Source organism: Pogona vitticeps, chromosome 2 (genome assembly GCF_051106095.1).
Source record: "Pogona vitticeps strain Pit_001003342236 chromosome 2, PviZW2.1, whole genome shotgun sequence".
NCBI classification, from domain to species: Eukaryota; Metazoa; Chordata; class Lepidosauria; order Squamata; family Agamidae; genus Pogona; species Pogona vitticeps.
This window is the reverse complement of record NC_135784.1, coordinates 158,369,668-158,386,482: the sequence shown is the minus strand read 5'-3', so window position 1 is coordinate 158,386,482 and position 16,815 is coordinate 158,369,668. Positions and strand designations below refer to the sequence as shown.

Here is a 16,815-nt window from a genome sequence, read left to right as displayed (position 1 = left end):
CTGCAGGCAATGACTAAACCCTGCACGGAACAAACAGAGTAAAAATAGAACATGGAGATGGTACCAGATGGTGCCAGCTCCTGGGGTGGTAGTGGAGAGTCGGGAGAAACAAGGACCAGGCATCTGGAGGGGGTGGGGGTGGGGTGCGACACAGCATTCCTACGTCTCCACTCCACCTTGTACCTGTGGTCTCTCCTGTACTGCAGCCAAAACTGTGCTCACGACCCAGGTTCTCTCCCAGGTAGCCAGCTCAAGGTTGACTCAGCCTTCCATCCTTCCGAGGTCAGTTTGGTAAAAATGAATACTCCGCTTGCTGGGGGAGGAGCAACGTGTAACCTGCATAATTAACTTGTAAACTGCCCAGAGAGTGGTTGTTGTGGGTTTTTCAGGCTCTTTGGCAGTGTTCTGAAGGTTGTTCTTCCTAATGTTTCGCCAGTCTCTGTGGCTGGCATCCTCAGAGGACAGCACTCTGTGCTCTGCTCTGCCCAGAGAGTGCTTTAAGTACTATGGGGCAGTATATAAGCAATTTGCTTTCTTTCCTTCCTTTCTTTTTGGCTTTTACCCCCTTCTTTCACTGCCTGGTTATTTCCTTGTTCTCCATCTTGCCCTGAAATCAAGGCTTCATCTAAGAGTGTGACTACATCGCAATATACTCCTCCAGTTTCTACGGGTTTAGCGCAATGCAAATCAAGGTAAACGGATTCAAAATTTCCTGGCTACGTAACGTTATTGTAAGTGCACAGGGGAAACTCTTACTTTTCTTCAAGGAATCATTTCTTTTTGAACACCCATCAGGAAGTTGTTTGTTATAGGTCACTCTGCGTTGCACTGTTTTGACCCATGTTTGATTGTGTGAACGGCCATGTCACTGTTTTCTGTGTGAAGAGGGCGTCTCCTGTGGTGACCTCTTGGGGATGTGTTTGAGATAGTGTGGGATGCTATCCCATTGAGAAATCACACCTGGTGTCTGAACTGTTTCCCCCTTTTTACGTTTTAAAATTATACTTTCTAATTTAAATCCTTCACAAATCCCTGTGGGAGCTAATGTGGTGTAGTGGATACAGTGTCATATTAGGACTTGGGAGACTGGGGTTCACATCCTCTCTCAGCTGCTGAAACTCATGGGGTGGAGGGCGGCTTGACACTGGCAAAACCACCTCTTAAATATCTCACATACTTTTAAACCTTGTTAGGGCTACTGTGAATTGGGAGCAACTTGAGACTCATAACAATGAACACCAATCCCAGTGAACACATTGCTTTTGTCCCTGCTTTTCCAGTAATGCTAGGAGTTTACCTATTGCTGTCATTTCCTTCAACGTGTGCTGCTGTGCCCTCTTGAATGTTCAAGCATCAGGTGTCTCCTTTTTCATGATGTTCCATGTTGCCCTCCATCGCTTCTCTCCATCGCCTCTCTTCCTGTGAACCACTACTGAGATGGCACCCATCATGTTACAAGCTACAGCCCCCGTCGTGCACAAATGGTGTTCAGATAAGCCACTGCCAAACTATAGCAATGAAGACCAACCCTTAAACAGCAGTCCTAACATGTGTGACTTTCCCTTACTATATGCTGGGTGACAGAAGCTGAGAGTTGCGAGTCAGTTCACCCAGGCATGTCTATTACCCACTTAAAGTGTATGGTCAAAGTATGCTCCAGTTCAAGGGCTGAGGAAGAGCGGACTTTCCTCAGTCCTGCCAGAGCTTAGCATGGATCTCAAAACGGGCTCTTCGCCAGAGCCAGGGCCACCTGCTAGGTGCCTCTTCTTTGCTCTCTTGCAGACAGTAACTTTGTGCTGGGCAACGCTCAAGTGCGTGGGGCCTTCCCTGTGGTGTACTGTTCTGATGGCTTCTGTGAACTGACTGGCTTCTCCCGGGCAGAGGTCATGCAGCGTTGCTGTGCCTGCAGCTTCCTCTACGGGCCTGACACCAGCGAACTTGTCCGCGCCCAGATCCGCAAGGCCCTTGATGAGCGCAAGGAATTTAAGGCTGAGCTCATTCTCTACAGGAAGAGCGGTGAGTCTCCCTTCATCACTAAAATAAACGGCACTGGCAAGGTCTCCATGATTCTCAGGGTGGGGTGGAGATTAAAGCTGTCAAGAACTGTGAATAACTATTTTTCCAAGATGGCCAGGGAATTTTGGAAGCTATATCCCCTCCCTCAAAAAAAGATGTTGACAGCCTTTAAAGGTAGTAGAAGACCAAACCCTAGGTATCGCTTCTTCGTGGGAAGGGGAATGGGGACGGACACAATCTGGTGGGGCTGAAGCCTTGTTAGAAATGGTGATGGACCATTTCTTATCAGGCCTTGACCCTGTGGGGCACAAACCCAAAGCTTGGGAAAGTTCCTTTTTAGACTTCAACTCCCCAGATCCCCCAACCGATTAAAAACAATTGCCAAGAGCTGCTCATTTACTTCCTGAAACTCAAAAACCATTTTGAAAACGTATCATCTCACCAAGTGTTCCCCCCCCCTGCAGTGGCAATGATGAGAAATAAGCACAATAGTACCAATACTCAAACTAACCTGCATCACCACCGACACTTCCTTTTCCAAGCTCTGCACTAACAGCCATATACAGTGGTGCCTCGCACAACGATTGCTTCATACAACGATGAATTCACACAGCGATGGGTTTTTTTGAGGAATTTCCCCCATCGTTTAACGATGTTCTCTATGGGGGAATTTCACTTAACGATGTCCCTTTTTGCTCATTTAAAAGTGTCTTAAAATGTTTGAAACCTGTTTTAAATGCTTGGATTCCATAGTGCACCTTGTGAAACATGTGCAAACTTAATTTGGTTTCGTTCTGAGTCTTCATTAATTTTTGATGATTTTTTTATTTTCCCCATTTAAATCAATTGAATGGACAGTTCAGTTCATTTAAATAGGGAAAACAAAAAATCACCAAAAATTAAGGACGACTCAGAACAACACCAAATTAAGTTTGCATAGGGTTCAGGAGGTGGGCTAACGATTGCAAGCATTTAAAACCTGTTCCAAACATTGTAAGACACTTAAAAATGAGCGAAAAGGAACATCGGAAAAGACTTCAAAAGCACTGAAGCCGGCTTCAGTGCTTTTGAAGCTCTTCCATTTTCGCTCATTTTTAAGGGTCTTACAATGTTTGGAACAGGTTTTAAATGCTTGCAATCGTTAGCCCACCTCCTGAACCCTATGCAAACTTAATTTGGTGTTGTTCTGAGTCGTCCTTAATTTTTGGTGATTTTCTGAATTTTCTCTCAATGGAATGCATTGGACGGAAAGTTCAATACATTCCAATGAGAGAAAATTCAAAAAATCACTAAAAATTAAGGACGACTCTGAACAACATCAAATTAAGTTTGCATACGTTTCAGGAGGTGGACTAACCATTGCAATCATTTAAAACAGTGTCCAAACATTGTAAGACACTTTTACAGGAGCGAAAAAGGACTTTGCAAAGGCATTGAAATGTATTGAGTCGGCTTCAATACATTCCAATACATAGGAAACATTGTTTCACTCAACGATGTTTCCTATGGGGATTTTCACTGAACGATGGCAATCTGTTCCAATTGGAACTGATTAACCAGTTTTCAATTCATTCCTATGGGAAATGGTGTTTCACAGAACGATGTTTCACACAACGTTGATTTTTTTTGGAACCAATTAACATCGTTGTGTGAGGCACCAGTGTATATAGGACTGGATGGTTCAGTGGAGAAGGGAACAGGGATCCTGCCCTTTTAATGAACGTGCAGAGAGAAGTTTTCAATTCAGCCACACCTGATGAAATTCCCTGTTTTACACAACTTACCAAAGGTGCCTGAGCCCTTTCATCTAATACGTATCTGGAGACCCTGCAGTAGGGATCCACAGGGCATGACAAGAAAGAACGTCTGCTGCTGGAAACATAAGACACATACACACATGCCAGCAAGGCACAGGAGGAAGAGAGAAAAAAATCTGCTGGCTCTAAGGCCAGGTCAGCTGTCAAGAAGTCTGAGTGGTAGCAGGCAGGAGTTCCATGGAGCATCCACTGGGCCTGAAGCAGTTTAGATCAGCGCCCGTATTCCAAGAGAGAAGGGGCCCTGAAAGAAGAGCTTCAGTGAAAGCTAAATGGGAATCTGTGGGCTTCTAAGAGTTGTAGTCCAGAAGAGTAACTTGCCTAAAGCATATGGGCTTGGGAGAGGTGGGGCTGCTGCGCTCGCAGGGCATGGCCAGGGTTTCAATATTTTGTTTTTAAGACCTACATTTTTCACATGCAGCCCTTTGGGAAAGGCCGCTGGGTTGTCAAGGGAAAGGTTGCTGTCCTTCCCGGCTTCTGTTCTTCAGTGGTGTACCAGAGAAGGCCAGCAATGCAGTAGAGGGGAGACCATCATCTCCTCCTTGCTGATCCCACCTGCCTCCTTCTCCTTCTAGGTGTCCCCTTTTGGTGTCTCCTGGATGTGGTGCCTATCAAGAATGAGAAAGGAGAAGTGGCCCTCTTTCTGGTCTCCCACAAGGATATCACTGAGACCAAGAGCAGAGCATCTGCAGAAAACTGGAAGGAAGGAGGTGAAATTAGACGTGGTATGGCATGGGTGGGTGGGAGGTGAATTGTCGGCTACTCTGCTAAATGAAAAATGTTGACAACCCTTTGAGTGTGCCCTCCTCTATGTCCCCATGGTTAACAGGCAAAGAGACATGTATTCACCCGGGCATAGAAGGAGATAATAGATATGAAGATCAGACACAGCAAGACACACAGATGAGCAGGTGGTGGGAACGTAATATATGTATTCGGAGAAATTTGAGTAAGAACTCCTCGGAGTTCTGTTTCAATAATTGTAAGAATATTGGAACATTTAGTATAACATACAAAATATAAAAGGAAAGACCCAATAATTGCTGTTGAACAGTCTGCAAATCTTTTGTTTGGATTAATATTCATAAAAAGCATGAATTTGTGGTTTAAAGGCTTCCTGTGAAAGAACAGAGTTAAAATTCAAAGCCTTGTCTCCCAAATTCAAGTAGCGCATATGCACACATTTCTGTGAAAGTAAAAAAAAAAAAAAATCTGCTCCAGGCAAAGATGGAAAATTCAGCCAGAAGATCAGATTTTACATTTCTGGGTTACTCTTTTCTACTGTCCACATGGGGACCTTGAGAGTTCTCTCTTGCATACCAATACAGTTGAGGTTTTTTTGTACTGACCTGCCAAATGTCACCAAGCTTCTGTTCCTCTTAGGTGGGCGACGGCGCTATGGCCGAGGTGGAGCTAAAGGTTTTAATGCCAACCGTCGGCGAAGCCGGGCTGTGCTCTATCACCTGTCGGGGCACCTCCAGAAGCAGGGCAAAGGGAAGCGCAAGCTGCACAAGGTATGTGCATGTGTGCAGAGTCTGGAGATGGAAAGACAGGAGGGGCTCCTTCCAGAGGCTCAGTGGGTAGGCACTAGGACCCAAGGCAGCTGGCAGGAATGTTAAAGGGACCCTAGCGGTTATATTGTTTCAAAAGAGAGAGAGAGAGAGATGAATTAGTTATTCCACCTGTATTGCCATCCTGTGGGCTCCTTCTTTGGGACATGCATAACTTGGTAAAATATGGCAATGATTCTGAATTTTATTATGATTTTTCTGATTTAACATACACCTTGGTTCAATTCATTGAACCATCTGAAGCCTGAAAGTTCCTTGTCCTGGGATGAATTTTCGTTCTCCACTGGTGGCATTTTATGGTCTGGGCTTTTCTTTTTTCTTTTTTTTCTTTTTTTTTGTGGACAGATCTACGCATGGCTGGTAGAGGGCTAACCTGTTCTGCAGTGCTGAATGTTGTTAATTCTCCCCCATATCCAACCAGGGTGTCTTTGGGGAGAAGCCTGCCTTGCCCGAATACAAAGTGGCTGCCGCACGCAAGTCGCCCTTCATCCTGTTGCATTACGGGACCTTCAAGGCCGGCTGGGATGGGCTGATTCTCCTGGCCACGCTCTACGTGGCCGTTACGGTGCCCTACAGTGTCTGCTTCAGTGGCGCCAAGGACGAAGGGCTTCCGGAAGCGATCCGCGCACCCCCCAGTGTCTGTGATCTTTCGGTTGAGATCCTTTTCATCTTAGGTATGGAGACAATAACCAAAAGCCAAACCTCAGGGGGATTGTAGGTCAGTCAGAGAGAACATGTCACATGTGCAGATGCTCTCTGTTCCATCCCATCATCTCCATTCAACAGTTTAGGCGGCCGCTCTTACCAAAAAAAAAAAAAAAAAAAAAAGAGCTAGAGGAGCAAATAAGGTCACTTCCTCTTTTCCTTCTTGCTTCTGGATTACAGCTTGGCAAAATTACATTTTTTGGGCCTAAAATTCTCCAAATTCCCTCCAGCCGGCATGTTCACCATTCCAGCTGAAGAAGATACTGAGAATGGTAGTCCATCAGAGTAACATTTGCCAGCACTGTTTGGGAGTGTGGGTCCTTTGGGAGAAATGTTGTGTGGTGCATAAAATAATGAATATAGGAAGTCGAAAATGAGTTTTCTGGATCCTGTTTTAATCCTCATCTTTTACTGATCAATGGGGCTGCTAGCCATTGCTGCTAGCCAGATCTAGAATGGCTTGATTTGCTGATAGGCTGATAGCCTATATAAATGCAGGTTCCTGTGTTCTTAAATCATAGATTGAAGGAAAATGATAGCCAACATAGGCAAGAATGGTCCGAAAGGGGAATGGATGGATGCCCCTCTAGCCTCGCTATGGCAAATAGAGAGATAATGCCACATTGTTTATGTTGCAGGAATTTTTGGTTAATCCCTCTTAGTTAGTAGAACATAAAGTACAAAAGCCAGATACAGCAAAGAAGAGAAATGTGAAGGAGAATAGCTAAAAGTCCCAATTTCCATCCATTTCCTGTTGTTCTCACAGGAACTTGCCTTTTGTATATAAAAATCACTATACACATCACAGCTTAAGTGGAAAAGGGAAAAAGATGCTTACAGTTGTGGACTTTCAGTTACAATCAGAGGAATGAATAAAAGAAAGATAGAAATTGCACTCTCAGCTATGGTGATTTCAGTCTCATGCTGGTTGACAGAAATCTACCATGCTGGTTGCATGGGTCAGTGGTCAGGAGCAGAATTTATATGTCTGCTCAGGTTAAGAGGAAGAGAGAGGGCAAACAAAACTAAAGAAGCAAGCAAACAGGAAGAGGGGGACGGGGCTTGCCTCAAGCCTGGGAAAAAGGACGTTGCTCATTGGTTAGTGGCAAGGCACTTCCCACTGAAGTGGGAAGGTATTAGGTTGCATACAAGACTGCGATTCTCTCCAATAGTTTCTGCCAAGCATCTTCTCCAGTAGTGAGCCAGCTGACCCCTTCCAGCATCATCATGTTGGCCAACATCACCTGCAATCCGGGTGACTATTAAGAAGCCATGTGATTGGCAGGGGCTTCCCTAGTGCTGGCCACCTTTCCTTCCTCCCAGGGCTTACCCACAAGAATAGCAATTCCACCTTGCTTTGGCAAGGGACGTGGCCGCAGGCAGCGGGTCCACCTTGTCACCTGTCTTCTCCTCAACCACCAGAGGTATTCATGTTTCATGTTGCCTCAGAATCAATACCTTCTCACACAAGGAGTGTCAGAAGTTACAAATGGGTCCCATTCATCAGGTAGAGCAATGACAAAGAAGCTCCTGCCCTTATTTTTCACAGTCCATCTCCATCCGCCTACACCTCCTTCTCTTCTTCCAACCCCCAGCCTGTGGGCAGAAAGGAGGCCAGGCCAGCTCCTTGCTTCTCCTTTCGTCTTTGGAAAAGCCAACCCTGTTCCATCTCTGACCAGGTCTGCCGTGGATCCTGTTAAACAGCTGTCAATTTTCGTCCCTTTTTTCTTTCCTCTTTTTCCCCAGACATTGTGCTGAATTTTCGTACCACCTTTGTCAGCAAGTCAGGGCAGGTGGTGTTTGACCCTCACGCCATCTTCTTGCACTACCTGACGCGCTGGTTTGTGCTGGACCTCTTAGCAGCCCTGCCTTTTGACCTCCTCTATGCCTTTCACGTCAATGTGGTGAGTTGTGGGGCCAGGTTTCCATCCTGGGAGGCCTTGGGGGCTGAGGCGCCCAAGGGTTCCTACAAACCTCTCCCTGGCAGTTTATTCAGAATAATAGGAAGCTGAAACAGTTTTCCTAGCAAAAGCTTAAATTGCAACTCAGGGCATCGAGGGTAGCATGCAAGTCCTCAGCCTAGTAGTTCCTCTATGTGTGTGAAAAGATGATGGTGGATGATTCTGTCTTCTGAGCTGCCATGGGAACCTGCCTTTCCTACGGATATCAGTACTTGGGGATAAGGGAAATGGCCTTTGCACATGTTTAGAGGTGCTCTCTGCTTCAGAGAAAGAGGGGGATCTGCCAGATGCATGTTTCACATGTTGCGGCTTGGCAGCAAGTATCTGAAGCAGATCCCAGGATCCAGGGAGGGCTCATGAACCAGCACCAAATTTGCAGCACTGGCATGAGATGGTCTTATCATGTTCCTCCACACTTGGGAGCTGCCTGCTAAACATTAGGTTAAGCTCTGTGGGGGTCTGGGAATCATTCATGTCATTACGGTGAGTCCCCTTGTAGGCCTTGAGGTGCAAGAGCAACTGATCCATTGAAATGAATAGCTGAATCTCTAACATAAATGCTAGTCACCACAGCAAGATTTAGGTGCTGATGAGTCAAGGCTAAAGATGTGAAGACGTTCAGAAAGCAATCCTGAGCACATCTGCAGGGATCACTGGGAGTTGTGGGCTCCCTTTTCCAACTACGGGAAGATGGGCTTGTGACACCCTCTTCCGTTACTCCCAGAACTTTAGCAGGTCCTCTCCATGTCACTGGATGCCCAGCATCCCTACCCAACACAGGGGGAGTAAAACTGGGGAAACCACCCCTTAAATATCTCACTTATCTTGAAAGCCCTGTTTTCATGAAAGTGGGGGGGGCACTGTGGACTAACCCAGCCTTACCCTTCTTCTTGTCTTCCCTACCCAGTACTTCGGGGCACACTTGCTGAAGACAGTGAGGTTGTTGCGGCTGCTGCGGCTGCTTCCCAATCTGGACCGGTACTCCCAGTACAGCGCTGTGGTCCTGACCTTGCTCATGACGGTCTTTGCTCTCCTGGCTCACTGGGTGGCCTGTGTCTGGTACTTCATTGGGCAGCGTGAGGTCGAGAGCAGCCCCTCCCAGCTGCCAGGGATAGGTGCGTGTGTGTGTGTGTGACGGGCAACCTCTTGGGATTCCTTTGTGGCAAAAGGGATGCGGGTCATGTGCAGCTCTGTCGAAGGTGGAGGAGCAAGATGTTGGCCCATAAAACAAAGGGGAGGGAAGATGGGTGCTGTGCCACCGTTGTTTGAATAAATAAATTTTCCACGTATCATCACTTTGGGGGGGAGGGGCAATAAGTTATCCTGTAATTACTGTTGGCTAGTGGACTTTGGGAACTGCAGAGTGGCCAGTTAACAATCAAAGGCTGTGCTTCAGTTCAAGCAGGGTTGCCAAAGTGGTTTAGGTCTCTGGCCAGTCTTTGGGTCTTGAGTCCCAAGTCTGAGTCTTTGGTACAAAGTCCTCCATTTCTATTAAAAACAAGCTTTTCCCCCTTGAAAAAAAGGGAGGGTGAGTGGGTTCCGAGTCATGAGCTGAATCCAAGTCATTGGTGGTGGCGGCGGAGGGGAAACAAACCCAAGTTGAGTCCGAGTCAAGTCGCTAGCGGAACCTCGATCTGACTTGACCGCAAGTCCCCACCTCTGCTGGCTGCAGAGACAGAGCTTGGGAATTGACAGGAGCTGGACTCGAAGATCCCTAGGGTCCCTTCTAGCACCACAGTTCTAAGATTATTATATATTATTATAATCTTTAAAGACTTGGAGAGCTTGGTGCTGAAGGCTGGCATCTATTTCAGCTTGGTGAAATAATAATAATAATAATAATAATAATAATAATAATAATAATAATAATAATAATAATAATAATAATTCAACATACAAAAGACAAAAACAGAAAGAACAAAAAGAATAAAAAGAATTTAAAAAACTAAACTAGCTGCTCTGCTAAACTAAATCCTCCCCCCTTTGGAGTCAGAGACCCCAGCCTTGTTAACCCTCCACTCTCCCCGGTTTGGTGTCCAGGGTGTAATGAATAGATATACATATATAATAAAATTTCCCCCACGCTCTTGTCTTTCTCTGGGCCCAAAAATATATTAGTTCCCAGCTTTGTTTTACGTAGTCTCTTGGTTGTTCCCGTAGTGCTTCTGATAGAGTGTCCAGTTCGGCTATATCCCATAGCTTCTTTAACAACTCTTCTGTTGTTGGAACCTCTTCGCTTTTCCATTTTTGGGCCCAGATAAAAAAATGGTCTTCATTTTTTTATCATTAATTCCTGGCATAACATTCAGTAATGCCATTTCAGGTTTTATATGTAATTTCTGCTGGATAATTTCTTTCACTATTTCCCACACCTGTGTCCAATAATTTTTGACTTTTTTGCATGTCCACCACATATGATAATAAGTTCCTGGATTTTTTAATACGTCCAACATATATTGCTGTTACCCTCTGACATTTTTGCTAGTCTAACAGGTGTGTAGTGCCATCATTTTGAGGATATTTTCTCTAAGATTTGCTGGTTTGATCAGCTTATAACTTTCTTTCCACATCTTAGTCCAGTCATCAAGACCTATGTTATAGCCAAAAAAATTTGCCCATTTTACCTTCATCTCTTTCACCCTCTCATCCTCTAAACCATATTCTAAAAAGTAGGTATACATTTTTAAAATTATTTTTCATCAGTATATCCACAGTCTATCCACCTATACTTTGCCCTCAAAGAAACCCACAGTCCTATCTTTTTTATATCTTGATTCTAATTTAACCATTGACCACCAATCAACAGCTACACCAAATTTTTCAAGCTCTTGTTTGTCCTTTATCTTCTGTTCTTTAGTTAACAGATTTTCATATGTGGTCAAAATTCCTTTCTGGTTCAGGACTTTTAATGTAAACGCTTCTATAGGCGCCACCCACAATGGGATTTTCTTATAGGTTTGTGCTTAAAATTTTTGCCATACTATCCCTAGGGCCTTCCTAAGGATATGTTCTCCAAAATGTGAGTGTTCCTCATGTCTTCCATACCATACATATACGTGCCATCCTATTTTTAGATCATGTCCCTCCAGTTTCATAAGTCTTTGATTTTCTAAGGCTGTCCATTCTTTAATCCAGGTCATAGCGCAATTCAGTAGACCCACTCCCCCCTTTCTTTCAGATCTTGTAGCAATTTAAGTTTTATTCTTGGCTTCTTAGGTTTCCAGAGAAAATTTGATGTTAAGCTGTCCAATTCCTTAAAATGTTTAAAGTTCAGTAGTATTGGGAGATTTTGGAATAGGAATAAAAGTTTTGGTAAAATCATCATTTTTATTGTTGATATTCTTCCCATAAATGAGATTTATAGTTTGCTCCACTCCTCAAAATTTTTCTGAATTTCTTTCTGTATTGCTAAATAATGTTCTTTCATTAAATTGCTTGGTTTTTTTGGTGATGACCACTCCTAAGTATTTAATTTTTTTCACGGCCCCAAAGTTGGAGTTCCGTATTAATTTTTCAACATCTTCTTTCTTTATGTTTTTGTCATAAATTTTGTTTTTTTGTAAGGTAAAGGTAAAGGTAAATGTTCCCCATGACAATTTTTTTGTCCAGTCGTGTTTGACTCTAGGGGGCAGTGCTCATCCCCGTTTCCAAGCCATAGAGCCAGTGTTTCGGCCGAAGACAATCTTCCATGGTCACGTGGCCAGTGCAACTTAGACACGGAACGCTGTTACCTTCCCACCGAGGTGGTCCCTATTTATCTACTTGCTTTTGCATGCTTTCGAACCACTAGGTTGGCGGGAGCTGGGACAAGCGACAGGCGCTCACTCCGTCGCGTGGATTCGATCTTACGACTGCTGGTCTTCTGACCCTGCAGTACAGAGGCTTCTGCAGTTTAGCCCACAGCGCCACCACGTCCCTATTTTTTTGGTAATTTACTTTAAATCCAGCCACTTGTCCGAATTCTTCTATGACTTTCAATAACCCTTCAAGATTTTCTAAAGGATTTTCTAGTATTATCACTAAGTCGTCCACATACGCTTGTAATTTAAATTCTCCTCTAATTTTAAGTCCTTTAATTGCCTCGTTGTCGCTAATCTGTCTGTTGAGTATTTCCAATACTAAAACAAATAATAAGAGGGATAGTGGGCATCCCTGTCTTATTCCTTGTTCAATCAGTGTATTTTCAGTTATGTTACCATTGACCTTTATCTTGGATACTTGCTTGGTATATATTGCCTTTGTAATTTGTAAATATGTTCCTTCAAAGCCCATTCTCTTCAGTAATGACAGCATAAACTCCCAATTTACATTATCAAAGGCTTTTTCTGTATCTAGGAAAATTAACATCATCTGCTTTTCCGGGTGCATTTCATAATATTCCAGTATGTTTATTATCGTCCTTGTGTTTGATGATAATTTCCTTTTAGGTATAAAGCTTGTTTGATTTTTATGTATTATTATTTCGAGTATTTCCTTTAGTCTTGTTGCAAAAATGGTTGTGAAGATCTTGTAATCAACATTCAGGAGAGAAATAGGTCTGTAATTCTTGGTTTGCTTTTTATCCGTCTTTTCTTTCTTTCTTTCTTTCTTTCTTTCTTTCTTTCTTTCTTTCTTTATTTATTTATTTATTTATTTATTTATTTATTTATTTATTTATTTATTTATTTAAATTATATAATTATATAATTATTTAAATTATATAAATTATAGAGAAATATATGCTTCTTTCCATGAATTAGGAATGTCCCCTTTAATCTGAACGTCTTCAATTAGTTTCTTAAATTGTGGGCTTAAAATTTCTTCAAATGTCTTATAATATTCCGTTGGTAATCCATCTGGGCCAGGAGATTTGCCGCTTTTTTGTTTCTTCCATGCTTCTCCAATCTCTTCTATTGTAATCCAGTTTTTGATGAGTCAGCCTCCATTCTGGGATATTATTCCAATAAATTTTTTTTGTCTCTCTTCTTCTCCTTCTCTTTTCTTCTATAGTTCGGTGAAGAATCCATGAATTTCTTTTTCAATATCCTTTTGTTTATATACTTCCTTTCCTTGCTTATCAAATATTGCCGTGATCATCGTTTTCTCTCTCTCCCTTTTTTTATTCTGTACGCTAACCATCTTCCCAATTTGTTTGCATTTTCAAAAAAATTTTGCCTTGCAAATTTGATTTTCTTCTCCATCTGTTCCTGTTCTAATAAATTAATTTTAGGCTGTAAAAAGTTTATTTTACTAAGTAATCCCTTTTTTGTTGTTGCCTTCTTTAGCACTGCTTCCTCTTTTTAAAGAGATGTTATTAGGGTTTGATATTGTTTATTCCTTTCCCCCTTTTTTTGGATATTAAATTCTATTGTGTATCCTTGGAAATATGCTTTGGCTGTGTCCCATACCACTGTCATTACTGTGTCTTGAGGTTTATTGATTTGGGAAAAAAATTCATCTCATTTTTAATTTTATTCAAGAAGGTCTCTTTTCTCAACAATTGCATGTTGAGTCTCCAAAAGCCACTCCTTGTCCTCTGTCCTAATGTCATCAATATTTGATTATGGTCTGCATAAGTATTTGGTAAAATTTCAATGTCCTCTGCTTGATGTATAGCTTCCGCTGCTATCCAACAATTATCTATTCTTGACCATGATTTATGTCTGTTTGAGTAAAATGTATAGTTTCTTCTGTTCGGATTTCTGAGTCTCTATAGGTCAATTAGTTTTAATTGTTCTGCCATTTCAAGGAACACCTTAGGTATCATATTCCTCGTCTTTTCCCTCCCATTTTCAGTTTCCTTGGATGTATCCTTTTCTTTGTCAATTATTGCATTGAAATCTCCCATAATACATATTTTTTGTTCTGACCTTTGTAATAATTGTTATTATTATTGTTCAAAAACATCAGGCACAGTCAACCAAAACTATAAAAAAATTGACTGGTATTATATAACAGATAATAATAATAATAATAATAATAATAATAATAATAATAATAATAATAATAATAATAATAATAATAATAATAATAATAATAATAATAATAATAATAATAATAATAATAATAATAATAATGGGGAAAAGTCTGATAGATGTTAAACCTCTCTTAACCTCCAGTATGAAATGTAAGGACTCCGGTCCTGTGTTTTTTCAAAATCAATTTCAGAGCTGAGAAGTTACTTTCTTTAGGAGACTCTACAGCTAACCACAAACCACAAGCCAGCATGCCCAGCATCTTGGATCCTTTCTGTAAAAGGGTTAAGCATATCCCATGAAGACGTATAAGCAGTGATTATCTGTGATACCCAGTGGAACTGTCACACCACAGAGCTTTCTGCCTTCTCCATTTTAGACCTTGCAAGAGAGCAAAGCAGGGTGGGTGGGGATCTAGGAATGTCTACTTGGTGCCCAGAGCTATGTGACTGACCCATGGAGAAGACAGCCCACTCTGGATGGCCATTTCCATGAGAGGAGATGCATTCTAAAAAATGCATTCTAACAAAAAGAGGCATAAAGTATGCATATGCTCATTTAGATGTACAGAAGTAATTATGATAATTCGAGTGACTGTGCTCAGTGGGATAGGCATCTGGCTGCACAGCCATAGGTTGGGAATTCACAGAGTGCCTCCTGGAAGAAGAGGCAGCCTACGTGGCCTTGGGCAAGCTGCACACTCCCAGGGTGACTCCAGGGTGTCTGAATATTCTCTACAACCCTGGAAAAAGTCACCCCAAGTTGGAACTGACTTGACATCACCCACGCACACATACACACACATATACACCCATGCAATGCATGTTTGCCTAGAGTGGAGACCGTGACAAGTTGATCTGCATGGCCAATAACTGTTCTGTCCTAATGATGCCGATACTCAATTCAAGCTGCCCCCTCTCCCTTCTTACAATTTTAAAAAAATCTTCACATTGTTTTTGACCAGAGCACCCTTCCAATAAAGCAGAAGTGGGCAGAGTATGTCCCTTGGGGTGTTGTTGGGCTGCGTCTCCCAGCATCGGTCACTCTGGTCTGTGCTGGTGAGGGCGTTACTGTCCAACCCCCATCTGGAGAGCCACAGAGAAAGACAGGATCTCCTCAGAGGACGGGACGGCTTTCTGCCAGCTCCTCAAATGAAGAAGGCTTCTTTGTAAAGTAGGACACATGGCCACAGAGGCGCGCTGTGTACTGAGAGGGCATTGACTCTAATGCCAAGGCATGCCTTAGGTCAGCTGTCTGCTTGAAGCCCAGGGCTCCTGAGACTGGGTGAGGGACTTGGCATTCCAGGCAAGGAAGGGCCTTGGTTCTTCTCACCCCATTGACCTCTCCCCACCCCCCAATTCCTCCCAGGTTGGCTGCAGGAGCTGGCTCGCCGACTTGAGACTCCTTACTACTTGGTGCAGAGGAACAGCAGTGGCGAAGACCCTTCCACCAACCGGACGAATCCCTCCCTGAATAGCAGCACCTGGGAGCTCCTGGGAGGCCCTTCCCTGAGAAGCTCCTACATCACATCCCTCTACTTCGCCCTCAGCAGCCTGACCAGCGTGGGTTTTGGCAACGTGTCGGCCAACACAGACTCAGAGAAAATTTTCTCCATATGTACCATGCTGGTGGGGGGTGAGTGAGGCTCTCAGCCTGGGGTGTCTGGGGACGGCGCACGGGGTCTGTGGGGCTGGGCAGGTGGGACATCCGGGGCAGAGGCTCAACTGCCTCTTTTCTCCAGCTCCGGGCTCCCTGTTTTCAGCTTCTTAACTTGGGCTCCTGGTTATCATGACAACAGGGCAAGTATCTCGTTCTATTATTATCCTTTTTATTTTAGTACAATGCCCAAATCTAGCAAGGTAGTTCTTCTGTTCTGAGGCCTTTTCCTTGTGGCAGAAAAGAGAACCAGATGGCTTTTTCATCTCGGTTCTTTTTAGGAGGTGGATTAAATGACTGGCAGGGGCTGTGAATTGCCTGCTTCTCACTGCCTTCATCAGAGAAGAGCAGGTGAGAGAGAGAGAGAGAGAGAGAGAGAGAGAGAGAGAAATAGAGGGGGGGGGGAGAGGGAGAGGGAAGGAGGATACAGTAAACCTTTCATTAGTGTTGTCTGTGGCCAGCCTTTAGGAATAGAGCTGACTCAAGGAGTTGTCCTACTTAAGACAAAAGTAGCAAAGAAATGGTACCCCATTCCTAATTTGTGTATGAAAGACTGACTAGACTGACAGTTGAATCTTATTTCAGAATTGAAATAAGAATTCAGAAATAATTGAAACCACTGCCCAGGTTAAGGGCCACAGAAGAATTTCTACGGCATAGACAGCCCTGCCCCCTGACAGGAGGAAACACTTTGGAGTTCAGGAAGAACTCTCTTGGCATCCCAGTTGGGAGGCCAAAGTATTCAAAGCAGCCCAAGCAACAGGGCAGGGAGCCTAGCTAGCAACAGGGGAAGGCCCACACCCCTGCCTACTGCCAGTCCTGTCCAGGACCCGTGACTGGAGGTTGACTTTCCTAGATGAATCTCTTTTGGAGAAACAGGAAGCTGCACAGGTCTGATTTGCCAGGTCTTTGGTTGGCCAGAGATGGCTCGCCAGGTATGGAGAAGACCAGGGACTTGGCTATCCTGCCTTGTTTTAAACATTGTACTTCCTGAACCACAACTTGTGGACAATCCTGCCTCCCCAAGACACTTCTGTGATCATTTATTCCATGGTATTGGGAGCAGGGTTAGGGGTTAGGGCATTGGCCGTATTTCCCAGACTAGCTTTGGTTCTGTTCTTTTTTCCCTCCCCCACCC

At 43.6% G+C, this 16,815-nt stretch overlaps 1 protein-coding gene across 2 annotated transcripts in view; it reads left to right on the top strand.

Annotated features, from left to right (window-relative positions):
- KCNH3 (potassium voltage-gated channel subfamily H member 3) overlaps positions 1–16,815 on the top strand; it is a 58,948-nt gene that overhangs the window by 35,373 nt on the left and 6,760 nt on the right. For both annotated transcript variants that reach the window (XR_012083943.2, XM_020783283.3), the window contains exons 2-8: positions 1,783–2,016; positions 4,406–4,540; positions 5,214–5,344; positions 5,823–6,075; positions 7,853–8,010; positions 8,975–9,182; positions 15,390–15,656. Coding sequence is in view for 1 of the 2 variants with exons in the window: in XM_020783283.3 (XP_020638942.3) it covers positions 1,783–2,016; positions 4,406–4,540; positions 5,214–5,344; positions 5,823–6,075; positions 7,853–8,010; positions 8,975–9,182; positions 15,390–15,656 (1,386 nt within the window). In the remaining variant the exon portion in view is untranslated. The remainder of the gene's footprint in view (positions 1–1,782; positions 2,017–4,405; positions 4,541–5,213; positions 5,345–5,822; positions 6,076–7,852; positions 8,011–8,974; positions 9,183–15,389; positions 15,657–16,815) is intronic.